Below are 24,574 nucleotides of genomic sequence, written 5' to 3' on the forward strand. Positions count from 1 at the left end.
ACAGACAGCGTGGGATTATGTACCGTGTGCATTTCGAGGGGGGGGGGGGGCGAGGACAGGACGGACAAGCAGACAGCACGCACCCGACTCGACTGGCTGGCTGCCCGCCGACCGACGCGTGTAAGTGGCGGATGTGGGGTGTGCGTGCGGGGAGCACTCTCGCAACACACACAAACGTCATTCATCCCCCTTCTGCGTGCCGAGGCGAACCAATACCAATCGTTACTCGTGACTCATGTTAGTTGGATGCACCGCCTGCCTCGTCTGCCCGTGCCTCCGCCTCCTCCTCCGCTAATAGCTCGGCATCGAGGGGGGGCCAGCTTTGCTCCATCGGCGGCGCCCTCGATATGTAACAACTATAATCTCCTCCTCGTCGGGATAGGCACCGAGCGGTGCTCCAACTTGGCCATTACTTAAGCTGCTGAACTTGAAACACACCTTGGGGACCCAGTTGCCGCTGGAGCGCCGGCACAGCCGTGGGACGACGTTGGGTGGTCTGGTTCATCGGGATTGTGAGCTGGGGCGCAGGTGTCGGCGGGAGGGACAACGGGTAAGACAGTGTTCAGGCAGCGGCACCATTATAAACCAAGTCTCAAAAGCGTCAGCTGCGGTATGGACAGCGGTTGGTTGCAGCAGCGGATGGCGGGCGAGAATGACTTGGCTGCCGATCAGCCAGAGAGCAAACCGGACGCACATGGCGGGGCTCCCTCAGTTGCCGTCTGCACTGGGTGGAAATGAAATTGCCGAGCCTGTTATGGGTGGTACAGTATCCAGGCACCCGAAGGACACTACTGCACCGCTGTGAGAGTGTTTACATATTCCCGATGACAGGAGGGAGTTTACTGCCTAGACTGCCAGGGTGGGAGAAGGGGATTTGGGGGCTATGTGCCGGGATTGGGGCCGGGGGAGTTGAGGTTAGAAAGATTGAGATTGGAAGGATTGACACAATCAAGGATGATGCCAGCGGAAAGGTGTCATCTGGGATGACATGATTGGATTGGCAGCAAGCATGACACCTAGTACCTCTGGTGCAGCCTCAACGGCAGCCTTTTCTGAGCTCTCAGCTCCATGTGGCATGGGTGAGTGTGTAGGGACAGTGTGACGCGGACGGGTCGGGGGCGTCGTTGTGCGTGCTCTGCTGCACGCTGCAAGCCGTCATCGTGCGAGGGAGCAACGCTGGTAGCTGCATGCCTAGGTGCCTCAGTGACGTCTGTCAGGCCATGATGACGTTACTGTAGTGTGCAAGGGGTGAGCGATCGTCGGGGTGGTAGCATTGTCAGGCTGGTGGGAGTGTGGCGGCGATCATTTTTCGGTTTTGTTTGCAGTTTGCCGCTGTGGCATCCGCCACTCGTTGTCTCCACCCTCCCACGGAGCACACACGCACAAGTGAGACTCTATACATCGTCACTGATTACTAAAGAGATTATACGGAAGATAGCGGACGAGATGCGAGGGACAGGGGCGGGGGGTGTGGGCATGCAGTCTACGAGCAAGTGACACCGGCTCACTGCGAGCAAGCATTGCAGAGATGGCGAGGGGTGGGGCGGAGCACGGGGTGGAGCACGGTGGGGTCATGTGGTCGTATGCGGAGCCGACTAGTCGTCGATGTGGGCGTTGCTCTCGTCGTCGGTCACGGCGTCGTAGTCGAACGGGTCGCTGGCCTTCTGGAGCTCCGCGACGTCCTCGTCAAGCTGCTTGATCCGCGTGCCGTGTTTGGTGTGGTTCGTTTCGATCTGGAGCTTGAGTGCCGCGATCTGCTTCTTGGTCTCGGTGCAGTACGCCTTGAACTCGCGCGCGAGCTTGGCGTTGGCGGCTTTCAGGGCCTTGATCTCCGCGGCCAGAGTGGCATTGTCGGGAGGAGGGGCAGGGGCGAGATTGCGGCGGTTGCGGCCGTACTCGTCCGAATCGAGCGCTTTGAGTGTCGACTTGGGACCGGCACCGGATACCTGCTCGGCGTCGGTCTCCTTCTTGGATCGGGCTTTCTCGGTCTTCTTGGATTCAACGGCAGTGGCCTTCTTGGACTGGGCGGCGGCGGCTTGCTTCTTGGGCTGGGTGGCGGCCTTCTTCTTAGGTGGTGTGCCCGTCTGCTTCTTGGGCTGGGCGGCCGTCTGTTTCTTGGAGCGTGTGGGAGGCATGTTGTTGGTTTCTCGAGACTATCGGTGGGGAATCGCGTCGAATGAGATGTGGATGAAGGGGGCCAGCGTGAAGGGCCGTTGGCGCGGATCAACCGGGCTGTGGACTAGGGTGGAGCTTGGGTTATGGGCCTGAAGGCGGGCTGGGTAGTGTCTGAGGCTCAGGGAGTTTGTGGCAGGTGTGTAGATGAGGGGTGGGGGCGTTCTCTGTAACTTGAGAAGTGGAGATAAAGGGTTGCGATTGGTGAGGGTGAGAAACGACAGTGAAGGATGCAGGCGCGCTCGCTGCACCTTTAAATGCCTGATAACGTCTATCGTACATACAGCAGCTCTACTGACCAAGGTGAGCATGATAACTGCTTGACCGACAACAATAAGATCAGTGTGTGTGTGGCGATCACTCCGTCACCTCGAGTTGGCGGCGTGTTTGCAGCAACCGTGCGTTGTAGTGACTGAACAATACCCCGCGCAGCAAAATGCAGGAACAAACACACCCGATACCACACGCTGCATGCATACGATGAACAATGGCCAACATTGGTGGGCTATCTCGAAATCGATCTTCACACATTACATTGACACTGGAGACTCATTGTCGTGCCTGTTCTCTTTCCTAACGCGCGGCAGAGTCGACGAGTTGAGGTGCAACGTAGGGAGGATACATGTTGTCGGACTGCAGAGAGCCACATATGCAGAATCAGATCCTTTGGAGGATGTCGTCGATAGAGTTCCCTTGCGCCCTCAGGGCCTGCGCATGGGAATGAAGCACCCCATTATGCCTGTCTAGCCGTGTCTTCAGACCATCGACGCGTTCTCGAAGGCTGGCGTCCTCATAACCCGTCACCTCCTCGAGGGCCTGGATCCTGCGGACGAGTAGGTGTATGGCCGCCCTGAGTCCGAGGATCTCGTTCGCCACCGCCGGCTGTGCTGGTGCCTGAGGAGCATTATCGTTGTTCGCAGTCGGAGCTGGGGCGGCATTGGCAGCGGGGGCGGGGGCTGGGGCAGGCGCTGGGGGTGGAACAACTGCGGGAGGAGGTACTGGTGCAGCCGCTGGAGCAGGTGCTGGAGCAAGGACTGGAGCAGGTACTGGGGCTGGCGCTGGAGGAGGTGCTGGAGGAGGCGCTGGAGCAAGGTTAGGGGCAGCGGCAGCTTGAACCGGATTGACAGCTGGGGCGGGAACCGGGGCTGGAGGCTGGATAGGAGCTGGAGCCGGAGCCGGAGCCGGGACTGGGGCGGGAGCAGGAGCAGGAGGTGGAGCAGGGGCCGCGACGGGGTTGGCAGCAGCAGCGGCGGCCGCTTGAGGAGTGTGGCGGGAGTTTCCTCGACCGTAGCCATTGGGATTGCCGAGAGCGTGAAGACTAGACTTCGGTCCAGCCTTCCCGTGTTCGAAGTCTCCGACAGTGATAAGAGGCATGTTGGGTTGAGGGGTGGACGATTGAGTAACGATGGTGAGTCGGTGAGTACTGGATGAAGCTTTGCTGTGCGTAGAGGAGAGGAGGTTGGATACGAAGTACAGCAGACGGGAAGAGTAGCATTTAGGCAGGTGGTCTTAATCTTATGCACAGCAACCCATACCATTCATCCGTCATCTATCAGTCATCAACGAATGCGTGATGGAGCCAGTGTGAGCAAATGGGGTTACAAGAGCCGTGGTGGCTCTGCCACAGTAGCTCACACACAATGTGGCATCGTGCCTCGTAATAGGTGGGTACGACCTGTATTCGTGGCGGAACAATAGCCTCTTTAGAGTGAACTCAACGGGGCAAGGCAGTTCTTGTGCCCTGGGGTGTGGTTGAAGTGATCCTGGTGCAGGTGCGAGCATTGCCGACTCGCACCACGCGGTGCGACAATGGCACAAGGGGTGAACAGAATGATGCGAGACATGCGCGAGGTGACAGAGGCAATGACTCGTTCAGACAATACAATCATCAGCTTGTGCGTTTGCTGCGAGGCAGCTGCAGTGGCATTGTCATGGCATGGCATCAATCGGATGTGCGGCGCGGAACAAAAGGCATTGTGCTCCGACTCCCAGGCACACGCTGCAAAGGCAACTCGCCCCGTGTCCAGCTTTGGTGCAGAAACGATCCTCACAGCACTACCTACTCCCGGCCTCCGCGGCCGCAAGCACCGCCAGCTGATGACGGCGTTTACGACTTTGCCTCTTACGGCGGTTATTGCTGCCGAGCTTCTTCAGGCGCGTAGCCACGGACTGCCCCTGCTCTCCGGCGGTGAAGATGTCGTCGACACGGCCGAGCTCGGAGTCGATGTCGTTCTCTAGGCCTGCAATGGCCGACATAATCACCCTAAAGCTCTTGGCGCCGACGCTACGTCGCTTGACCTTACGCAGGTCCCTCTTCATCGACTTGATTTCTGCCATGATATCGCGCAGTGTGGCTGGCGTTAGTGGTGACCTTGTTGAGCACTCACGTTCTGGTGATCGCGCACGCGGATAGTGAGCGGCGAAGTGGGCGCCTGCCTCGAAGTCTGGAGTGCCCTCGTTGAACGACCCTGGTTGACTCGATCCAGGTGACACTGGCTCTTGCTTGATGCTTGGGGACTGGGAAGGTGCACCAGCTTCATCATCCGGTGCAGGGGGTGCCGTGGCAGGTGGGTTAGGCTGAGCGGCGGCTGTCGTCCCGCGGCGGCGCATGTTGCGTCCGTACTGCTCAGGCGCGAGGAGCGCTTGGAGCGTCGACCGATCTCCACTGTCATTGACAGTGGGGGATACTGGGCGACGGGCGGGGCGCGGGGAGCCCGAGGGGGTACGTGAGTCACGGTCGGCAGGCATGGCTGTGTTCGCTGTTGCAGGTGTGAGGGAGTGAGAGGTTGCGTTCGACGGCTGCTGGCGTGACATGACGGCAGGCATTTAAACATAGACTCCTGGGTAGGCTACCCCTCCTGAACCTTGCAATGTGCGAGGTGACGGCGTTGGACAATGGCACCGCTGAGGTGACAACCAGTCAGCGTGTGATGAGTTGTATGGGAGCGTTGGTGGCGTACGAACAACCCATGTCGGCGCGATTGCCACAAATGATCGGCTTTGGCTGATGGTCGCCATTCGGATTTGCAGGTCACACGCCAGTGGAGCTATGCGTTCGGGCAATTGTCTGGCCTGGGGTAGTAAAGGCCATTGACTGAACGGCGAGCCAGGCCTGAGCGGCGGATACTTAGCGAATGAGGCCAGAGTGGCCGGATTCGAAAATTGCAACCTCCGACATATATTTTAGTTTCAGCCATCCGCCTGCTGCTGGCTGGGCACCATAGGCTAGACCATCATCTCGCTGAGCTGTACATTGAACGGCACTGAGGAGAGGATAAGGTAATGCATGGATCGGGGATACAGGTACAACACGGCAATCGTTGTAGCACGAGCCTTACAACACGACCTCAACCACTGGCTCCGTGTCCAAACGAGACAGGATCTCAAGAATAGCTGTAACCTTCGTGTTGGTGTTACGGGCGTGGAGTGCACTTGCGATCGCGATTGAGCGGACACTGTCTACCGTCTGCTGGATACGGTCGAGCTTGCGGTTGAGGGATGTGATCGACGTCTGGGTCGCCAGTCCGTCCATCTTGGCGCTCATCTCCTTCATGAGGGTGGCGAGGTCTTGTAGCTGTGGGTTGGAGGCTATGTAGGGTGTCAGCTGTGTTCGGTATACTCGCACTCACCAGCACCGGCAGCTTGGTCATTGCCAGCCTCACCGACCTCAGGCAGCGACATGGTGCGGGAGCGAGAGGGCGAAGGGTTGGGAGGAGTATCGCTGGTGGCGGTGACAGTGGGGCTTAAAGAACCGGGCTCCGTGGGCGAGGAGGACACCGATGGCGACTTGGGGAGGGAAGTGACAGAGAGAGTTGAGGAGCGACTAGGCGGCATGTTGCTTGGTGAGTTGGTTGAGGATGAGTTGGATGAAGGTGAGAAGAAAGAAGGCGCACCTGTTTATAGTAGCCTGGTCTTGGTTCACCGCTTCGTCCACGGGGCGATGTCCGCGGCAGCAATGATGCGGGCAATGATAGGGGCGTCCCAAGAGCCGCCTTGTTGTTGAAGGTTGAGGAACTGATACTGGGTAGAGATTGATGTAATCAGCAGCACGCTCGACCGGGCCACTTGCCACTGCGCCACAACCTCCATCAAGCATGGTTGATGCGCAGTCAAACAATGCCGCAAGTGGCGATGACACCACACAATAGGTGCCGAAGCGATGCGATCACCGCGATTTGTGCACCACGTCCGTGCACACATGCGACGCGAGGCTGACGAGACAAAAGGCGCAGAGGCTACGCGCCGATCCACACATGCACAAAGGTCATTACATTCATCGTGGCAGCAAACAATACCGGACTCCACCCGCTCGCCCTCGCACCACCCACAACACTGCGTCTCCTACTCGTCGTCGTCGTCGTCGTCGTCGTCGTCATCCTCCTCAACACCCGAGTCCGAGTCCGAGTCCGAGTCCGAGTCCGAGTCCGAGTCCGAGTCCGTCTCCATGTCCGTCTCCTCCTCCATTTCCTCCTCCGACTCGTCGTGGTCGTCGTCGTCGTCGTCGTCGTTGGCAGCAGCGGCGGCGGCAGCAGCGTCCTGAGCGGCGACCAACTGGGCCGCAAAGTCCTGTGTGACCATGGTGCCGATGATTTGGACAGCCTGCGACTGGACGGTGGCCTGGTCGACGAGACTGAGCATCAGCGCCCATACCACTGACCCAACTCACTGTCCGATCATGGTCTCGAAGTCGTCCTCGACCTCCTTGAACTCGCCGTACCAGCCGTTGAGGAGATCCTCCGAGTCGATCACCGTCTTGCGGATGCGCTTCATCATGGGGCGCATGAAGTTGACCGAGTCGCGGATGATGTCCACGCTGGCATTCATGGGCGAGACGGTGTTCCAGACGTCGGCGACTTCGCGGACAAGCTCGAACTTGGCGGCATTGGTGTTAGCCGTCAGCTCATCCTTGGCGGTGTCGATGTGGGCCGTGAGCTCGTCCTTGGCGGTGTCGATGTGGGCTTTGAGCTGGCGCTTGAGCTTGTTAATGTGGCCCTTGACCTTGGTGTCTTGGTCGGCGAGCTTCTCGTCGATGTGAGCCTTGAGCTGCTCGACGATGGTAGCTGCGGTTGTTAGACGGAAGGTATGTGCTACACGCTCTCCCACTCACCAGCAAGATTGTCGTTCTGCGCATTGCGGGGAGCAGCACGGCGACGACCGCGAGCAGTAGGGGCGGCGGCAGCGTTGGGCTGCTGGCGGTTGGCGGCCTTCTTGGCCTTACGGGCGGCCCTCTTGGGCTTCGGGGCCGGGTCGTACCTCTGGGGGGCCTTAGAGTTGCGCTGTGGACGGGTCATGTCTGTGATAGTAGATTTGGGTATGTGAATGTGAGTGAGAAGGTGGGGAGTTGTGACAGAAGCAGGGGGTCGCAGGCTGGCTTTTGAGCAGCACTCGAAGCTGCTAAGCCGCGATCTCCCATCAGAACAAAGGGTGAGGCGTGCAGTGTTGGTCGAAGCTGAAAGGGTCGATGGACAATGGGTGAGTAACTTGAGGTCGTGATCGTGTCGGTGAGTGGTGTGGTTCAACGTGGGGACAATGAACCGGACGGGGCGAGACATGACACACACACACACCGCACGCGGATGGCCCTGAGTAACACACACACACACACCGTGTACACTGGCCACGAAGAGCCCCTATTGTCAGCAGTACTAATGTTCTGTCAGCTCCTCGAGGCGAGCCTCGTTGGTCGAGGCAGTGGCTTCGCGTTGTTGCAAGCTTCCTGGCCCCGCCTCATGGCGATGGCGCAGCGGGGCGGAGGATCAGGAGCTGGTAAAAGGATAAAGGGAAAAGATTGACAAGACAATCTATTGTCTTTCTCTTGGCCCCTACCTGTCCTCGTCGCCGCGCTGTCATGTTGCTCGAGTGAGGGAGAGGATGAGGCGACGAAGAGGGCCGTTGAAGTATCCACCTGGTGCCCACATCGACCCGGTTGTTGACATGATTTGATCATGACGTCACTTTCCACGTGGGGTGACCCTGTCCACGTGATTTTCCCTGAAAAGTCCCGATCGCTCAGTGGCTGTTGCCCAAACAAAGTCTTGTCACATCCTGCAGGCAGGCAGAGGTTAGCCCGTCTGGCCTGCCTTCTCGTCTCGCAGCGCGCTGCCAAGGCAACCCCTTGGCCCATCACACCACATTTGAAGGTTTGAGTCTTTCATCGTCGCTTCGTCTCTCTCTACACTACCTCATCAACCTCGTTCATCCGCCACCAGGGCCACCCGCCCGTCCAACGACCACGATGAGCGCCAACGCATACTACAATGGCGGGCAGCAGCAATACCAGCCGCCGGCCCAGCCGTACCAGCCCATCGACCCCAACCAGAAGCAGGGGTACGACATGAAGGGCTCGCAGCCGTACGCGCAGGGCGCCGGCCAGTCGTACGCCGCCCCATCGTACCCCCCACCGCACCAGCAGCAGCAGCAGATCGACGCCGAGTACGGTGGCGACAAGAACTGGGGAGACACGGCTCCACACTCCCAGCAGACGCAGGAGACGGGCGCGCGCTTCAACCCCAAGACGCGTCTCAACGACCCCATCTTCCTCGTCCTCTTCATCGCCAACCTCGTCGGCTGGGCTGTCGTCTCGGCCATCGCAATCCGCACGTTCGTGCAGTACAACGGCCTGGGCGGCGGCCTCGGTAACGCCAACGAGGGCGGCACGGGCTCGAGCATCACCCTCAACTAGTGAGTCGCGACATACTAGCAACGACTGACGCATCCAGTCACACGGTCTACCTCCTTCTCTGCGTCTGCGGTCTTTCGCTCGCCGTCGCTTTCATTTGGCTTCTGGTGCGTGCCAAGCCGGGCTGCGCGAGTGCCGCTGGTGGAGGTGGCGTTGTCAATGGAGGCGGTGTGGTCGCACGGACACTGACATCATCGTGCCCAGTTTGTCCGCACGTTCACCAAGATCATCATGGAGGTCACTCTTGCGCTCACCATGATCCTCAACATTGGTATCTGCATCTGTGAGTGGAATCAAGCACAGCTCGGAGTGGTTTTCAATCGCGCCGTTTTCGCGTCACGGGCCCGGGCTTCCGAAAGTCACGGCTCAGGGTGGCGTGTCAACCCTTGGTGTCCCGCAACGTCAGGGAGTGTGATGATGAGCGCGAATGATTTCCGCCGAGTCCGAGATGCACGCCGAACAGAACGCTGACAGCCTGCGTAGGGTACTTCATCACCAAGTGTACGTGCACTGCTGAATCGGATGTCTCCAGCCCCCGCTAACGCGCACAGACTGGTCAGGAGCCATCATCTTCGCTGTGATCGCCGTCTTCTCGGTGCTGTCGTACTTCTTCATGCGCAAGAGGTGAGAAAGGCGCATGGCAGACCCGTGCTAATACCCAGGATCCCGTTCACGAAGCTCCTCGTTCAGACAGTCATCGATGTTAGCAAGCACCACCCCTCGGTCTACTTTGTCGTCATCATCGGCCTGATCATCGAGGCCGCCCTTAGTGTCTGGTACTCGTTCACCATCATTGCCATCTACGTCAAGTGGACGCCCAACTCGGCTGCCTGCGTGAGCAGCAACTCGTGTTCGCAGGGCAAGGTCATTGGCTTGATTGTGTACTCGACCTTCTCCTTCTTCTGGACCAGCCAGGTGGTTGCCAATATCGTGCTCTGCACCCTCGCCGGCGGCGTCTACGGAGGTGAGGACATGCAACCCACGAGTTGCTGACACCCACAGGATGGTACTACTACGGCCCCCGCATGAACGATGGCACAGGTCTCCCCAAGAATGCTTCATGGAAAGCCATGCTCCGTGCCTGCACCGTCTCGCTTGGCTCGATTGCCTTCGGTTCGCTCATCGTCACCCTTCTTGAGCTCCTCGAGGCCTTCTTCCGGATGCTCCAGCAATCCGAGTCGAGCCAGGGCGACACTGTCGGCGCAATCCTTGCTTGCTGCGCCGCATGCTGTGTCTCGTGTATCCGCGGCCTCGTCGAGTGGTTCAACAAGTACGCCTACATTGAGATTTCGCTTTACGGCAAGGCCTACATCCCCGCTGCCAAGGACACGTGGAAGCTGCTCAAGGACCGCGGTATCGATGCGCTCGTCAACGACTCGCTGGTCAGCATCCTCATCATGTGGGGCTCGTACATCAACGGCTTCCTGTGCGGCCTGTTTGCGTACGTTTATCTGCGCTTCACCAAGCCGTCGTACAACGCCAAGGGACAGTACACTGCGCCGGTCATTCTGTTCTCGTTTGTGATCGGCATCAACTTGTCCGTCACGATCGGCCGTGCCCTCGACGCCGGCGTGTCGACGATCTTTGTCGGCCTCGGCGAGCACCCCATGGTCCTTGCTCAGCGCGCTCCCGTGCTGTTCGAGCTCATCCGCCAGCGGTACCCCCGTGTCGTCCAGGGCGTGCCCCAAAACTACTAATTCACGCCAGCGTCCATAGATGCGATACACGAAGTATGACGACTTAATGCATGACTTGAGTGGTGGTAGAGTGGGGTAGTAGAGTGGGGTGGCAGAGTGGGGCGAGGGCATTGTTGATTCCAGGTTGCAGTGGGTCAACAATGCGCGTCTCCGCGACAACTCGGCCGTCCTGCACCTGTACATACATGCCATGTGTGAAGCACGGCCCTGGTCCGTTCCGAGAGCACCGTACGTGCCGGTGCCTCGGTAAACCGCATACTGCAGGTCTATCGGCGACATGATGCCGGTTTCCAACTCATCCGCAGAATCGGCCCGTTGATTAGTAAGCCGAAAGTTCAGAGTTGGTGGACGCGACCTCCACATAGATGATCATCCGCAGCCTCATCGGAGCAGCATATAAGGCGAAGGGTGGATGCACGAGAAGCAGCACAGCACGACCGCACACCTCCCACACACAAGCAAGCACAACGCACACACCACCATGCCCACCTACGTCGCCAAAGTCCCCGCCGGCCTCCTCAACGCCGCCCAGAAGCTGGCCATGGCACGCGCCATCGCGAAGCGCCACGTCGAAGCTTCCGGCACGCCAAAGTTCATGTCACAGGTCCTGATCGACGAGGACAGCCCGACAGCGCTGCGCTTCGTGGGCGGCGAGCCCGTCGGCGAGGCCGACCCCAAGGGCCATATCTGGATCCGCGCCGACATCAAGGCCGGCCGCCCCGCCGAATTCAAGAAGAACCTCATGTTCAACATTATCAACGACGTCTCGCAGATCACAGGCGTGCGCAAGGAGTTTGTCTGGGTCTACCTCAACGACCTTCTTCCCGACGGGGTGGTCGAGTTTGGCCAGGTCCTCTATAAGGGTCCTGAAGACCAGGCCGGGTGGATCGCCTCCCTGCCGGAGGACATTCGCGCCAAGCTTGGAAAGTAATTGGAGATTGTAGGCAGCCGACAGTATGAAGGAAATGATGCCAAGACGTGCTTCATTCACAACGGATTCATCGCCACTTGACTTGACTAGACTTGGTTCTCCTCCATTTCAAAGACACTGCTGCCCGGGTCCGACTCGTTCTCACTCATTCCGACCGAACACATTGAAGTAGCTGGCAAAGTGATCATAGAGATACTGCGACATTAGTATCTGTGTGAAGTGCAGCCCCTCACCGCAGCCCAGTCCTTCTCGGCCTGGTTGGTCGGCTTGGGCGTGACCTGGATCTTTCCAGAGGCGAATTCGGGGTCGGCCACCTTCTTCTTGTATCCGAGAATGGTCTTGTGGAACGTCGCTGCAGAACGTCAGTAAGCTTTGGACATGATGTGTGCCACATACCGTCGTCAGTTGCGTAGGTAAGCTCTGCACGCGTCAGCTGCGGCAACTGACTTGCAACTCACTGGCCTTGGTGTCCTTCTTGACGTCGAACGCTACGCTACCGTCCCCGAGGTTCATGCTGGGGTCAGCTGCTTCTAGCGTGATACTTACCGGAGGCGCACAGGGTCCGGCTTCTCGCCCTTGATGACAAAATCGTAGATCTCGCCGGGCTTGGTCTACTGATCAGTATAGTGATCGAGACCCGTGGCCTACCTCGGACACGAAGCTGTTCTTGATACTGTCCGATTCAGGGTCCCAGAAAGCGCGGATGGAGAAGTAGATCTTCTGCCGGATGTTGAGTACTGATCTGGAGGGTCTGGAGGACTTAGCACTCACGAGGAAGTCATCCCCGCTCTCTGTAAGACCGAGCTTCGCCACTTGCGCCTTGATGCCCTTGTCTCCGTCGACCTGGTACGCCGCCCAGGTGAGGGAGTCGAGGTCAATCTGGGCGTAAGCTGCGTTTGACGGCTCGACTCACGCCGACTTTCTCCTGGGACTTCTTGTCAGGCCCCCCGGAAAGGAGCTCCCACTCGTCGAGGTTTTGCGATGACCACTGGTCGTTTTGGGTAATGAAGTCGACGAACGTGTCTTGGGTCAGCAAGCCCTGCGCCAGTCATACGTACCTTCGTCGCCCTGGAGAGCGTACACCTCTGTCTTGTTAGCCATACATGAGGCAGTACTTGAAGCAGGACTCACTCGTGCCCTTCTTGACCGAGTCCTTAGAGTACGTAAACGTCCCCGCGTTGGCGAGGAGGCTCAGCATCGGCTGGTACCCCCCGCGCTCCGCCACAGTGCCGGGCGACCCGTTGACGTCCCAGTCGTAGTCTAGGACAAATACAAACGTTACGACAGCCTGAGTCAGCTTCCATCAAAGTGTGCACTCACAGAGCGCGCCCATGCGGTTTTCCCAAACTTGTCCATTGTCGTGAGTTTGCCCACGAGTGTCTGTTGTTAGTGGCAGCTGGCTGCGTGGTCACTCACGCTGAGGGCCTTCTCGAGCTGCGATGTGAGTAGAGTTCGAGAGCTTAACGCTCACCTTGTCACCGGGAGCCATTGTTGTTTTCGATTTCTTGGGGTGTTAGGAGGTAAAGCAGAGAGTGATGGGTGTGGAGCCTTGGAACGAGCACGAGCTTCCTCTTATACTGAACCTCTCTGTGAGAAGCGGGGGCTCGTCATGCAAACCCGCACTCCGACAACGCAGCCCCGTGGGCCAACAAGACGACGTTCATTGGTGAGAGTCAAGCGTTACATTCCAGGTCACAGGTCATCCATCCATGGACAAGGTTTAAAGTTCTGCCACATACCGCGCCATCACAGGTGGTGTGTTCGTCTCGTGATTCGGCGGGGACAGAAAGTTCTGTGACCGACAGCGACTCTGCACCTTGTCACCCTCAGCAAGTAGGTAACCTTGGTCAACAGGAACAGGTGACAGACATCACATGGCTTCTTCCGGCCGGCACATGACGACATCGACTTCGATGTGAGTCACTTCCGGTGAAGCATACCGAGCAAGCACCGGCACGACGACGTTCCTGCTGCATCACCCGCTGTTGGAAGAACTGAGCCCGGCACGAGTCGAGGCCAAGGCGAGAACTTGCAGCTAGTTGGCCCAGCTACCCGCCGACCTTCTCCGCAGACAGCATACGTCTGTCTAGCTGGGCGTTCAACGAAGAGCGTCACCGCTCAATTACCGTGTAGGTCCCCGATAAGCGCAAATGTTGCTCCTCTTCCGCATTACTAGACCAGGGCAGGGGCATTTCCCACACCATGTCCACGCCTAATCCCCACCTGTGCCTCAATATCGATCTTGGTGTCGTTTCTCGACACTACATCCGAAGCCGGATGCCGCGGGTGCTGCTCGCCATTCCTAACGAACTGACGGGGAGCAGTAGGCAGGCAGCCTATGCAGTTCGGCGAACAACGTGGGTAGGGCGCGACGAAGAGGATCGCGAAAACCCCACACGTCGGGACAAGACAACGTGCGCTGGTATCAGGTATCATGTCGCTTTGACTCCGTCCAAGTGGCTTGCACTTCGATGACTGTGTCTGGGATCCAAATGCGCTCTCCTAACCCGTTCGCCATGGCCAAGGCCGAGGTAACGACGAGCCGCAGCATGGAGCTTCGGCTTTTGGAATAGCTTCGACATGCGACGGGGTGTGCACAAACCGATGTCCGGAGTAGCGGACAGCATGCTCTGATTAGCACAGGGCGGCAATGTTGGATCGGTGATAGACTGGGGGCCCAACAAGCTATCACGCGGTGGCTGGAATGTGTGGTTCGGGATGCAAAGTCAAGGTTCGGCCGGTGAGGCAACCCATCACGAGATCCCCAATGGGCGACATCCACATTAGCTGTACATACGCAAAGGCCATGCTCACCAAGGCGTCTCGCGAGCCGCTCATCCGTTCATCAATCTACTCACAGTCGTAGGCTCATGCCCATATGCATCGACAACCTCATGCTACAACTCGACTTCTAGTCAACTGAAGTGTGGGTGGCATTTTCCCCGCGTACACCACTGTCAACCCGCATGCCCCAACAAGGCCAAGGAGGCCCGTGACAGTGGCAAGCTGCGCCAAGGGAGTAGGAGCAGCGAGGTTGGTGCTCGTGCCAGAGGAGTGCACTGCATTGCCGTTCCCAAATGCGTAGTCGACGCCCTTGCATGTGGGCTTCTCATTCCTGCAAGGCCTTGTCGTGTCGCTGGTCCATTGGCGACGCGTGGTGTCGTTGGGTGCGAACAGTACTGGGCCAACACTGCGGCGATGGCGATCGCGGGGTCGGAGCGCGGGGGCATGCGTTTCGGGTCACTTGGCCATGCGAGGCCCTCAATATCACGTCCTCGGAATACCGACGGGTCAACAATGCCAAAAAATTCTGGGCCAACGGGGCCCAACGACCAGGAACAACTACATAGTGATCGTCTGTCGTTCCGCGCAACAACAACTCTCCTACACGGCTGCCCACGCGATCTGGCTTGTGCAGCAGGACTGGAGCATACGGGCTGTCTCGCTGGAGGGAAAGGGATATAACTAGGCCTTAAGGGCGCGCGTAACTTCACTGTGACGCAACTACTAAGCAATCGCGCAGCCACAAGCACCCAGGATTCCGACGAGACCGGTTGTCACGGCTAGGACGGCGAGCGGTGTAGAAGTCGAGAGATTGAGAACGGATCCCGACTTTGCTGCCGGGCTACTCGGCTTGGCGTAGTCGTCGAAACCCTTGCAGGTCGGCTTGTCGTCCTTGCAGGCGGTGCCGTTGGTGGTGAACCAATACTGGCCAGCCACAGCTGCGTCGGCGACGGCCGGGTCGGAGTGGCACATCGACTTGCCGTCGGTGACATTGACTGCAGTCCCTTGAATGCCGCACACAGCCACAGCGCATGCAGCGTTATTGAAAGTACAGGTGCCAGCGTACTGGTCGACCAAGAGCAACTTGTCCACACCGGTGGTGGTAATCTTGACGAACGAGCGGTCGGTGGGGCAACTCTTGGCGTCGATAGCCGTCTTGATCTTTGTCTCTACTTCACGTGGCTCCAAGCCGCATCGCGTCGTGTTGGAGAACCCACAAATAGCCTGGATGCATCCGTCAGCCGTGCCGGTAGCGAAGTTTAGCTGAAGGATGGGGATAGCGATGCTGGTGTTGCTCATGTTGGGTGCGGGTGCCTGGGCTGTGGTGAGGACTGATGGTGTGGTTGTGGTCACTTACTTGGTATTGCGCGGTGGAGTAGAATAAGTATGAAACTATGTACCAAGAGATTGACTACTGAGCAGCCAGCATTGTGGACGACCCTCTTATACCATGCCCCAGCACAAGCGTACAAGCGTGGTGATTGAAAGCACTTCATCAACTTCCATCCATCCACAGCGACACCTGCCTCGTTGGTGGGCGTCGCCACGTCCCCAAGGGTTTGCAAAGTGACTCGGGTCAGTGAGTACATCCGCAGCAGGCAGGGGATTTGTTGACGAAGTGGCCTGGCCATCTGAGAGGGTGTACACAGCGGATGTGCAGACTTCTCGGCACCCCGAGTTCGGGACTCTGGATTTGGGTTTCGGGGCCAGCTCGGGGCCGCCAAAAGGGGTTGGTGGGCAAACTCCGAACAGCCCACCTACCTTTCCCCTCGCTCTGGAGAAAGAAGAGAGACGCGGGTAGATAAACATAACAAACATGTTGAAACGCGCGAAACGCGGCTCCACGCGTATCGCATTTTGTGATGCCCGCTCGACTATGATATCCCCCTTCCAATACGCGTCTGGACCTGGAAGTCTGGACCCTTGATAACTTTAATACATCCATCCTCTGGGGCACACCCACTTTCCATTCTTCACATCGCCCATCTCACCATCCGACTGCACGAGAAGCAACCGAGAACGCCGGACGAAGCGCGGCTCTGCACTTAACCACTTCGCATTCGCACCTGGGCCTTACGAGGCACGGTCCCTCGAGGGGGCCGAACAAACCTATTGTACGTATGCATGAGACGCGCCGAGTAATGTGACTCATCTCGTAGTCCATGCCTCACCTCCCGGCGGCGTCCTTCCACATCGACCAACCGAGGTCTCCATACAACCTTCCCGAGCCCGAAGCCTCCCCTGTCGCCTCAAGGCATAGAGCTAAACACGGATCCCCTGTTGCTTGGCAATGGGCAGGATGCAGAGAGCCAGATTCTTTCCGCTTCTCCTCATGTGCCTGCCCACCAGCTTCTCGAACGGCAAGGCGCTATTCTCACCGCGCCTCGCTTGGCATCACACCTCTGACAACTCGACGGCCGTTGTGAAGTAACGTGGACTGGAAGAGGAAGACATTTGTTTGGTTCACGTTTCACTGACAGTCGCCTGAGCCATGTTCTGGTCATTCCAGACGCCGACGTCGCGGCTCGTTCGTTTCCGCACCTTGGAGCTAAACTCTCACTGCGACCGACTGATCGACTTAGTAGAAGGCATGTCAGCCCACGATACCGTTGTTTGTGTCAAGTTTCAAGGTCGACAATCAACTCCTTGCCATCGGTCACCTCGTCGACAGCCGCTCGACAATCGTTTCATCGTCCAGCGGCCCCTCTGAGGCGGCGTACAACTTCGTTCACGATGTCGCCGACTAACGTCCGGAAAGGCATGACAGCGAAATAAGAGGATTGTTTGGTGGGCGTCTCAGACGGTCAGGATCAGTTTGACCCGGGTCAATAGCGTCGGATATTGCAACGCAAGTTTGTGGCGCGGTGGTCCGCCCCGACAACCTCAGACGCATCTGCTTGAAGGCTCTTGTAAACCTTGGGGAAAGGTGTGCTGCTTCTCAGTGGTGACCCTCGAACCTGCAGGCGTACCAATCGCCCCAGTTGTCTATAAAAGGCGAGGCAAAGAGGCAGTAACATCCTCATCCGAACAACCGCCACCTCCTCTCGCAAATCCATCAAGAGATACACACCACGCAAGCAGACACAGTTCCTACCATGATCAGCTCTCCTCTCTTGGGCCTGCTAGTATCACTCCTAGCCGCAACGCAGCTTCAGGCAACCGCCATCAACTCTGAGGTGAGTATCTCCTGGCATCTTCCACTCACGCGTAGATCTCTCGAGACCGCCACGAGCATGTTGTTCTGGCGAACGGCACTGCTACCACGCTGGACCTCCTCAAACGACAAGAGATCGCGTGTGACCCCATCGAGATATACAAGCAGGAACACATCAGGAAGGAGGAAGGGATCGCCGGCGAGGTTAAAGAGGTTGACCCCACGCGCTGCTGCCCAAACTCCATGTGCGACGTAAACGTTGCCCAGACTGCATCTGATTCAAGCTCGTTTCTATCGGCTTCAACATCGACCTGTCGGCAAGCAGTGAGCTCGCCAAACAAGTAGCAGGCGGTGCCGGATTCTCGTTTGGATACTCCTGGGGCGAAGAACTGTCGTCGACAGAGAGCCATACGTGTGCAAGTCCTGCAGACTTCAAGGAACCTCCGGGCCTCACCCCCGGACAATTGTATCCCAAACCTTGCTTCCAGCCTCAGTGGACACCCAAAGTCGACCGGGTCTACTTCCACCTCTGGACAAAGATCCTCTGCCATTGGGACGCCGAGTGGGAGTACAAAGGTATCCACTATGCCGACTATCCGATCCTCGATCATGTGGGCACTGCAACGAAGGGCCCCAAGATTGCTCGAGGGGTCTGGGATTGCAGCGTCAACTGCATAAATCGCCCTGAGATTAAGGCAAATACCTGTCGTGCCGTCGGATCGACCTCGCCCCCGCCCGAGCCCAAGCCCAACGACTGGACGCCGGCGAAGCAGGGCTCCCCCGCTGCAGGCGGTGGATCTGGAGTAACTCCTGCCGGGAACGCACAGGTCGCAAGCGGCGCCGGGGAGGAGCAATACCAGGCCAACGAAGCTGATCTTGTACCGTTCACACCTGGCGGGAAGCCGTGGGACGTGGGCTCGACCTAATAGCAACCCAGTTAAGTTCATACCCTTGTTAGTCATGAAAGAATGTCTCCTGTTTTAGTCGAATGCCGACACTTTGCATGACAGTCTGGAGAAACGCTACAGGGACGTTACTCACCGATCCCCGTCGAAATGGAGACCAGGACTAGGAGCGCGAGCGGTGTCGGAGTAGAGTACTGATTGTCCTGGAATTTGGTTTTGGTGGCAGTGGCTCGGACTCCCGGTCCTCACCTGCTCCCCAGACTTCAGTGCATGCGGCTATCATAAATATTACACCACACAGCTCCGAGACTATGTACATACATATCGCGCTCAGGCCCCAGAACACACGCCACGAGGAGGCCGACGAACGCCAAACAATGTAACGTGCATTGGGATAAGGTATTCCCGCTATTTGGTGCCTGGTCGTGCAATTGGGCGTTTCGGGTTTCTTGGTTCGACCCAGCAAGTTGAGATCTTGTGCATGGGATGCGAGCTGGTCAACAATGCCAAGATATTCTGGCCCAAGGCCTACGGCCATTAGGAACCACTATGTAGCCATGATTTCCGTACCTTCACGTCTCACCTCGCATCAAGTCAGTAAGTACGAGTCGTTTCATTGGTGGGAAAGGAATACAACTGGGCTAAGGTTCAAAGGCCAAGGCTCAAAGGTCCGCCAGTTTAGGCAATGGAAAAGCCGCAGGCGCCGAGGAGCCCGATGAGGCCAGTAGTAATGGCGAGGATGGCCAGCGGCGCAGAAGTCGAGATGTTGACGACCGCGCCTGACGTGGTCTGGCTGCCCGCCTTAACGTAGTCGTCAAAGCCCTTGCACGCCGGCTTATCGTCCTTGCACACAGTGGCGTTGGTTGCGAACCAGTACTGCCCGGCGACGGCGGCATCCGCAATAGCAGGGTCGGAGAAGCAGGTTGACTTGCCGTCCGTCGCGTTGACTGCGGTGCGCTGGAGGCCACAGACGGCAGAAGCGCAAGGGGCGCTACTGAAGGTGCACGTTCCGCAGTAGTTGCCGTTGGCGAAGAGCTTGTACATCCCGGTCACGTCGATCTTGACAAACGATCGATCAGAAGGACACGCCTTCGCATCGATGGCCTTCTTGAGCTTGGCCTCCACTTCACGGGGTTCGAAGCCGCATTCGGTGGTGTTGGACCATCCGCACACAGCCTCGATGCAGGCTGGCGTGGTGCCGTTGGCAAAGTTAAGCTGGAGGATGGGGATCCTAAGGCCGGTGGTGCTCATGGTGGGAGATAAGCTAGATGGCTGAGAAACCTGATTGAGGGATGACTGTGGGCTTGTGAAGCAATGGGCGGAGACGGTGGTATTGAAGTACCAGCTGTTTGACGTATCTGGATGAACAGAAACTGCTGATGCTGACCCACTTTATACCGGTGAGCACATCGACACGCCAAGACGGCGGTGCTGTTCCACCACGATACGAAGACAGCGCACCTCCTAGACGGCGTGCTCCATCTCGCAAGGCCAAGACAACTCTAGGCCTGTCTACTACTCCCTTGCATACGTACTGCGTCTGGGGCTGCGACACACAACGTAACGAGCGTGAGCCGGGTGATGAGAAGCGGCACTTGAGCAGAGGTAGGGTTATTGTTTACCTCGTCGAGAGGGGGCAACCAACTTCGGTTCCCGGCTGTTGGCTGTGGGGTCCCGAGCTGTCACTGCGCGTGCCTCGCGACTCCTGCAGGTACGATATCCTCCAGGTACGCGTAACTCCAACCCCCTCGCTAATCACACCAGACATGTCGAGGAGCTGGCCCGGGGTACCCATGGGAGATGCACTGTCACCGCTCGCTCCGGGGATACATATACAACTACACAACGGCCAGACTGCATCCTGTGCTCATGCAACGACGCCACACGCCGCGACGAGTCCCACAAGCCCCGACACGACAGCGAGGAGCGCGAGTGACGGCGGCGTGCGGTGCCCCCCGGCGGCGGCGGAGGTCACCGTCGTGCCGTTGGCGTCGACGTACTTCAGCCCCCAGCACTTGGGCTTGTGTTCAGCGCAGTCGGCGGAGGTGACGTTCGGCTGGTTGGAGCTGCCGCCCGGCGCGAACCAGGTACGTGCCCGCGACGGCGGCGGCCGCGATCGCGGGGTCGGACATGCACATGAACTCGTTGTTCTTGCCGGTGGCGTTGACCCGCGTGTACTGCAGCTTGCACACCTGCGTCGCGCACGCCTCGGACGTGAAGCTGCATCGGCCGTCGAACGCAGGCTGGATGCCGGGCCCGTAGCCTATCGACACGGACATCGCCCGGATGCGGGTCACGAACGCGCTGCGCTCCGGGCACACGCCGGCCTTGGTCGCGTTCCAGATGTTGCCTTCGACGAGGTACGGCTGCATGTTGCACTGCAGGTCGCCCTGGAAATAGCTGGCCTTGTAGCCGCACACCGAGTCGGTGCATGCCTGGGACGTGCCGTTAAGAAACGACACGGTGAGCTGCGGGATCGTGACGTAGTCTACGCTGTCGAGCTGTCGTCCCATGGTCGCAGTGTGGATTGTCTGTGAAGAAGGGAGAGGAGGGTGGGGAGGGGGGTCTTCTCTCCCGTGTCAACCTCCTCTGCCCTCTTAAGCACTCTGAAAGGGGGGGGGGGGGGGGGGCGAGCAGCATCGATCGCCCCGCACATGATCAAGCTGCCTGCATGCTAGTCGCGCGCCGCCCCCCACACGAACCCGCAGTGTGCATATGTATGTCGATATCGGTACTGTACCTTGACAACACCCACAAACACGAAACACAAGATCGCATCTGCGTGCTGGAGGCGTTGCGCGCCGCTTGTGGCTATGCCAAGCCTTCTGGCCATCGGCTCCGCGGGGGCCAGGAACGGCTAACTGGGCCGGCCGGGTTGGAGTAACCGGCCCTTCAACGGGTGAGGGGGGGTTGGCTGGCCTGTTGGCCAGGTGCAGCAGACGTGGTGGGTCAAGACACGCTGCCAGTTGGGGGTTGCAGTACACCTCGTCCGTGCGAGCGGCGCGATGGCGAGATCAGTATGAATGGAACTTGCACAGTTAGCTCGAGGCATGAGGATGCCAAACCCAACACGATGCATTGTTTCCGACGGGACTCGTCGAGGCACTCACCCTCTTGTCACGAGGAGGAGGATGTGTGACAGTGGTGATGTAAAGCGGCATCGTCCGCAACGCGCCGCTCGACAATGCTACCGCTCCTTCCTCCATATCCCTCCGAAGCGACGTCGTTCGACGCGTTGCGCGTCAAGCGAGCAAGCAACATGGATCTGGCTTTGGGTTATCAAAGCTGCATGCTTGCAGCATTCCAAACAGTTCTTGGCCCCACTCGCAACTAAGAATAGGAACAAGACCAGCACCTCGGTTACGTGACGCCGCTGACGCTCGCAATGTGGTTTTCGGCGTTGGCCGAGCAGCGAGCCACCCAGCAGCACAGCCGAGCCGACGCACTCGGCGGCGACTGACTGACGGTGGTGCGGCCGCGGCCGCGAGGCCGAGCAACAACCATCAGCCGGTGGTGCCGGTGGTGCTGCTCGGCAAACGACGAAAGTGCCTTTGACGACGTCTCGTCTCATCCACCTCCTACTCTATCACTTACACTGTGACTCGCCAGCAGCCAGCATGAACGGCAAGAAGCCAGAGATCTACTGGCAGCCGGGGGGCCACCGGCCGCACGACGTGAGCCCGCACGCGACCAACAGCACTGACAACGCCGCAGGACGAGCCGGCGTTCGTCGACGCCTTCCGCAACGCCGTGAACAAGCGCTTCGGGCTCAACCTCGCCGACTGGTGGGCGCTGCACGAGTGGTCGACGACGCAGACGGAGCAGTTCCTCGACATGGCGTGGGACTACTTCGGCCTCATAGGCGACCGCGGCGCGGGGCCGAGTTTTGTGCGCGGCATCCCGATGGACGAGCCGCAGCAGTACTTCCCCAATGCGCGGATCAAGTAGGTCGAGCGGTGTGCGCGGGGCTGACGCCAGCGTCGCGGAGAACCTGCTCCTCGGCCACAAGTCGGCCCTGTCCAAGACCAAGTTCGCGATGATCGCGACTGTCGAGCCTGACCCAAACTCCGACGCCAGCGAGCCAGTCGAGACCCGCCGAATCACATACTACGAGCTGTACGACCAGGTGCGCCGCGCGGCGCACGCGCTCAAGCTGCTCGGTGTGGGGCCGGGGGACTCGGTCGCGAGCTACGCCGCGACGTCATGCGAGATGCTCATCATCTTCTACGCTACGCTGTCTAGTGAGTCGACGCGAACTAGCATTACGCAAGGCAGCTGACCCTGCCCAGTCGGCGCGCTCTTCTCCTCCACGCCGGCCGAGTTCGGCGTGATCGCCGTCGTGGACCGCTACGACATCATCAAGCCCAAAGTCCTCTTCACGATCGACAGCTACCGCTACGGGCGGAAGGAGCACGAGCTGTCGACCCGCGCGCGCGAGGTCGTCAAGCGCGTCTCGGCCCAGGGCAAGCTCACCAACGTCGTCGTGTTCGGGCAGCTCGCGGCCGACCGCGAGCCAGCCCCAGACTCGCTGAAGGGCTACGTCGACGCCGTCAAGGTCTCGTCCTTCTCCGACTTTATCGCGACTGGCGCGCGCGCGCCGCCCAAGATCGACTTCTGGCGCGGGCCGTTCAACCACCCCATCTGGATCGTGTTCTCCTCCGGCACGACAGGCAAGCCGAAGAGCATCTACGGTCCCGGCGGCGGCATCCTGCTCATGCGCAAGGTCGTCATCAACCTCCACCTCAACCTCGACCACCGCGACGCGTACCTCCAGTTCGCGACCATGGGCTGGATCGTGTGGAACATGCACGTCCTGTTCGCCGCGGTCGGGGGCACAGTCGTCGCGTACGACGGCTCGCCGTTCCACCCCCAGTCGGTGCTCTGGCGCCTGATTGAAAAGTACCGCGTGACGCAGCTCGGCGCGTCGCCGCGCTACATCCAGACGCTGGCCAAGAACAAGTTCAAGCCGCGCGAGGGGCGCGATCTGTCGTGCTTGAAGCAGCTTTATACGACGGGCGCGCCGGTCACGAATGATGTGTACGAGTTTTGCGAGCGCGAGGTGGGTGCGCAGGCGAGGGCCAGCCAACTGACGGTCGCTAGCTTGACTCGATCTTCGTCAACAACGCAGCAGGCGGTACCGAGATCGGCGGGAGCGCGCTCCAGTCCACGCATGTGCTGCCGGCGTACAAGGGCGAGCTGCAGACGCCCGTGCTCGGCGTGTCGCTCATCGCGGCGGACAAGGACGGTCGTCCACAGATCGGCGAGGAGGGCACGCTCGTCTTCTCGAAGCCGTTCGCCAACATGCCCTACTACTTTGCCGACGACCCAGGACGGAAGCGGTACAAGGAGACATACTTTGCCGACTATCGCAACCCGCCCATGTTCAACATGAACGACAGTGTGTGGATCAACCCGGAGACGAGGGGATGGTGAGTGGCTGGGGGCCGCTACTGGGCGGAGGGTAGTGCTCGTACTCGCGCTCACACCCCTAGGATGATGTTCGGCCGCGCCGACGGCGTGCTCAACCCCTCGGGCGTGCGCTTCGGCTCCGCAGAGCTCTACTACATCCTCGAGAGCGCCTTCCCCGAGGTGGACGACTCCATCGCCGTGGGACAGCAGACAGCGGACAACAACGAACGCGTGGTGCTTTTCCTCAAGACGCGCGGCGATGCGCCAGTCACCGCTGACCTCGTGGGCCGGATCAAGGCTGCCGTCGCGGCCGCGTTGAGCAGGCGACACGTCCCAGAGGTGATTGCGCAGTGTCCTGGGGTGCCGTATACCGGGAGTGGGAAGAAGGTCGAGGCGAGCGTGAAGAAACTGATGTGAGTGGTGTGCATGTAGTGTGCGTGGGTAGCTGACCGGCTGTAGCAACGGCGTCGCGCTCACCTCTATCAACGTCACGGGCGTGGTCAACCCCGAAGTGTACAAGTGGTATGCGGCGTGGGGCGCCGCCAACGCACCCAAGGTTGCGAGATTGTAGTGCCGAGGGTCATGTGCGCGCGGCGGCGTTGTAGAGCAGAGCAGCAGAATAGCAGAAGAGGGGCAGGGCCGCAGGAGTGCATGTATACAAAGTTGTTACGTGTTTGTGGCGCAATTAAAAGAGCCAGTGCCTTGCACCACAACAATCTATTAACCGCTTAGCGTCCCTTTGGTTTGTGACTGTGGGTTGGGCAGGCAAGAGAGCGCCAGAACAGATCTGCGTCGGTCGGGTCCATGGCCATGGCCGCGGCGCGTGCCCGAGACCACTGGCAC

General features: G+C 59.1%; 13 protein-coding genes across 14 annotated transcripts; 4 read left to right on the plus strand and 9 right to left on the minus strand.

The window, feature by feature from the left end:
• Positions 1–1,595: 1,595 nt before the first annotated feature.
• Positions 1,596–2,135, minus strand: LOC62_02G002691 (uncharacterized protein; the record flags this gene model as incomplete). The annotated part of the gene is made up of 1 exon (XM_062769204.1): positions 1,596–2,135. One exon carries the CDS (start codon positions 2,133–2,135, stop codon positions 1,596–1,598), a length of 540 nt encoding a protein of 179 aa, XP_062625188.1.
• A 694-nt stretch (positions 2,136–2,829) lies between these two features.
• LOC62_02G002692 (uncharacterized protein) lies at positions 2,830–3,546 on the minus strand (the record flags this gene model as incomplete). Its single annotated transcript, XM_062769205.1, has 1 exon — positions 2,830–3,546. One exon carries the CDS (start codon positions 3,544–3,546, stop codon positions 2,830–2,832), a length of 717 nt encoding a protein of 238 aa, XP_062625189.1.
• Positions 3,547–4,227: 681 nt separating this feature from the next.
• LOC62_02G002693 (uncharacterized protein) lies at positions 4,228–4,920 on the minus strand (the record flags this gene model as incomplete). Its single annotated transcript, XM_062769206.1, has 2 exons — positions 4,228–4,526; positions 4,560–4,920. 2 exons carry the CDS (start codon positions 4,918–4,920, stop codon positions 4,228–4,230), a joined length of 660 nt encoding a protein of 219 aa, XP_062625190.1.
• A 586-nt stretch (positions 4,921–5,506) lies between these two features.
• Positions 5,507–6,006, minus strand: LOC62_02G002694 (uncharacterized protein; the record flags this gene model as incomplete). The annotated part of the gene is made up of 2 exons (XM_062769207.1): positions 5,507–5,760; positions 5,802–6,006. The coding sequence occupies 2 exons, from the start codon at positions 6,004–6,006 to the stop codon at positions 5,507–5,509; spliced, it is 459 nt and encodes a 152-aa protein (XP_062625191.1).
• Positions 6,007–6,513: 507 nt separating this feature from the next.
• Positions 6,514–7,463, minus strand: LOC62_02G002695 (uncharacterized protein; the record flags this gene model as incomplete). Its single annotated transcript, XM_062769208.1, has 3 exons — positions 6,514–6,802; positions 6,839–7,232; positions 7,280–7,463. 3 exons carry the CDS (start codon positions 7,461–7,463, stop codon positions 6,514–6,516), a joined length of 867 nt encoding a protein of 288 aa, XP_062625192.1.
• Positions 7,464–8,312: 849 nt separating this feature from the next.
• Positions 8,313–10,613, plus strand: PNS1. The gene is made up of 7 exons (XM_062769209.1): positions 8,313–8,853; positions 8,892–8,958; positions 9,056–9,134; positions 9,335–9,352; positions 9,403–9,475; positions 9,514–9,815; positions 9,854–10,613. The coding sequence occupies exons 1-7, from the start codon at positions 8,408–8,410 to the stop codon at positions 10,546–10,548; spliced, it is 1,680 nt and encodes a 559-aa protein (XP_062625193.1). The 5' UTR covers positions 8,313–8,407; the 3' UTR covers positions 10,549–10,613.
• Positions 10,614–11,029: 416 nt separating this feature from the next.
• Positions 11,030–11,479, plus strand: LOC62_02G002697 (uncharacterized protein; the record flags this gene model as incomplete). Its single annotated transcript, XM_062769210.1, has 1 exon — positions 11,030–11,479. One exon carries the CDS (start codon positions 11,030–11,032, stop codon positions 11,477–11,479), a length of 450 nt encoding a protein of 149 aa, XP_062625194.1.
• Positions 11,480–11,533: 54 nt separating this feature from the next.
• Positions 11,534–13,012, minus strand: LOC62_02G002698 (uncharacterized protein). Of its 2 annotated transcripts, XM_062769211.1 has the most exons (13): positions 12,951–13,012; positions 12,896–12,913; positions 12,800–12,859; positions 12,611–12,767; positions 12,538–12,564; positions 12,393–12,502; positions 12,251–12,358; positions 12,128–12,199; positions 12,026–12,090; positions 11,938–11,993; positions 11,876–11,899; positions 11,713–11,831; positions 11,534–11,674 (listed from the first exon to the last, which is right to left on the minus strand). In XM_062769211.1, the coding sequence occupies exons 1-13, from the start codon at positions 12,966–12,968 to the stop codon at positions 11,621–11,623; spliced, it is 888 nt and encodes a 295-aa protein (XP_062625195.1). In that variant the 5' UTR covers positions 12,969–13,012; the 3' UTR covers positions 11,534–11,620. The 2 variants fall into 2 exon arrangements, with proteins under 2 accessions (XP_062625195.1, XP_062625196.1); XM_062769212.1 differs by having other exon boundaries at positions 12,128–12,358.
• Positions 13,013–14,986: 1,974 nt separating this feature from the next.
• LOC62_02G002699 (uncharacterized protein) lies at positions 14,987–15,562 on the minus strand (the record flags this gene model as incomplete). Its single annotated transcript, XM_062769213.1, has 1 exon — positions 14,987–15,562. The coding sequence occupies one exon, from the start codon at positions 15,560–15,562 to the stop codon at positions 14,987–14,989; it is 576 nt and encodes a 191-aa protein (XP_062625197.1).
• A 1,796-nt stretch (positions 15,563–17,358) lies between these two features.
• LOC62_02G002700 (uncharacterized protein) lies at positions 17,359–18,343 on the plus strand (the record flags this gene model as incomplete). The annotated part of the gene is made up of 2 exons (XM_062769214.1): positions 17,359–17,439; positions 17,702–18,343. 2 exons carry the CDS (start codon positions 17,359–17,361, stop codon positions 18,341–18,343), a joined length of 723 nt encoding a protein of 240 aa, XP_062625198.1.
• Positions 18,344–19,000: 657 nt separating this feature from the next.
• LOC62_02G002701 (uncharacterized protein) lies at positions 19,001–19,573 on the minus strand (the record flags this gene model as incomplete). Its single annotated transcript, XM_062769215.1, has 1 exon — positions 19,001–19,573. The coding sequence occupies one exon, from the start codon at positions 19,571–19,573 to the stop codon at positions 19,001–19,003; it is 573 nt and encodes a 190-aa protein (XP_062625199.1).
• A 776-nt stretch (positions 19,574–20,349) lies between these two features.
• On the minus strand, positions 20,350–20,835 carry LOC62_02G002702 (uncharacterized protein; the record flags this gene model as incomplete). Its single annotated transcript, XM_062769216.1, has 1 exon — positions 20,350–20,835. The coding sequence occupies one exon, from the start codon at positions 20,833–20,835 to the stop codon at positions 20,350–20,352; it is 486 nt and encodes a 161-aa protein (XP_062625200.1).
• A 1,032-nt stretch (positions 20,836–21,867) lies between these two features.
• On the plus strand, positions 21,868–24,383 carry AACS (Acetoacetyl-CoA synthetase). Its single transcript, XM_062769217.1, has 7 exons — positions 21,868–21,996; positions 22,037–22,266; positions 22,301–22,563; positions 22,612–23,381; positions 23,423–23,751; positions 23,815–24,144; positions 24,191–24,383. The coding sequence occupies exons 1-7, from the start codon at positions 21,940–21,942 to the stop codon at positions 24,300–24,302; spliced, it is 2,091 nt and encodes a 696-aa protein (XP_062625201.1). The 5' UTR covers positions 21,868–21,939; the 3' UTR covers positions 24,303–24,383.
• The last annotated feature ends 191 nt before the right edge of the window (positions 24,384–24,574 follow it).

Source organism: Vanrija pseudolonga, chromosome 2, assembly GCF_020906515.1.
Source record: "Vanrija pseudolonga chromosome 2, complete sequence".
NCBI lineage: Eukaryota > Fungi > Basidiomycota > Tremellomycetes > Trichosporonales > Trichosporonaceae > Vanrija > Vanrija pseudolonga.

Coding starts and splice junctions, on each gene's coding strand:
- PNS1 (XM_062769209.1), top strand. CDS start 8,408: ATGAGCGCCAACGCATACTACAATGGCGGGCAGCAGCAATACCAGCCG. Junction 8,959..9,055: donor TCGCTTTCATTTGGCTTCTG/GTGCGTGCCAAG, acceptor CATCGTGCCCAG/TTTGTCCGCACGTTCACCAA. Junction 9,476..9,513: donor TACTTCTTCATGCGCAAGAG/GTGAGAAAGGCG, acceptor GCTAATACCCAG/GATCCCGTTCACGAAGCTCC.
- LOC62_02G002698 (XM_062769212.1), bottom strand. Junction 12,091..12,127: donor AGAACAGCTTCGTGTCCGAG/GTAGGCCACGGG, acceptor ACTGATCAGTAG/ACCAAGCCCGGCGAGATCTA. Junction 11,900..11,937: donor CAAGAAGGACACCAAGGCCA/GTGAGTTGCAAG, acceptor TGACGCGTGCAG/AGCTTACCTACGCAACTGAC.
- AACS (XM_062769217.1), top strand. CDS start 21,940: ATGAACGGCAAGAAGCCAGAGATCTACTGGCAGCCGGGGGGCCACCGG. Junction 22,564..22,611: donor CTTCTACGCTACGCTGTCTA/GTGAGTCGACGC, acceptor GACCCTGCCCAG/TCGGCGCGCTCTTCTCCTCC. Junction 23,382..23,422: donor ACGAGTTTTGCGAGCGCGAG/GTGGGTGCGCAG, acceptor GACGGTCGCTAG/CTTGACTCGATCTTCGTCAA.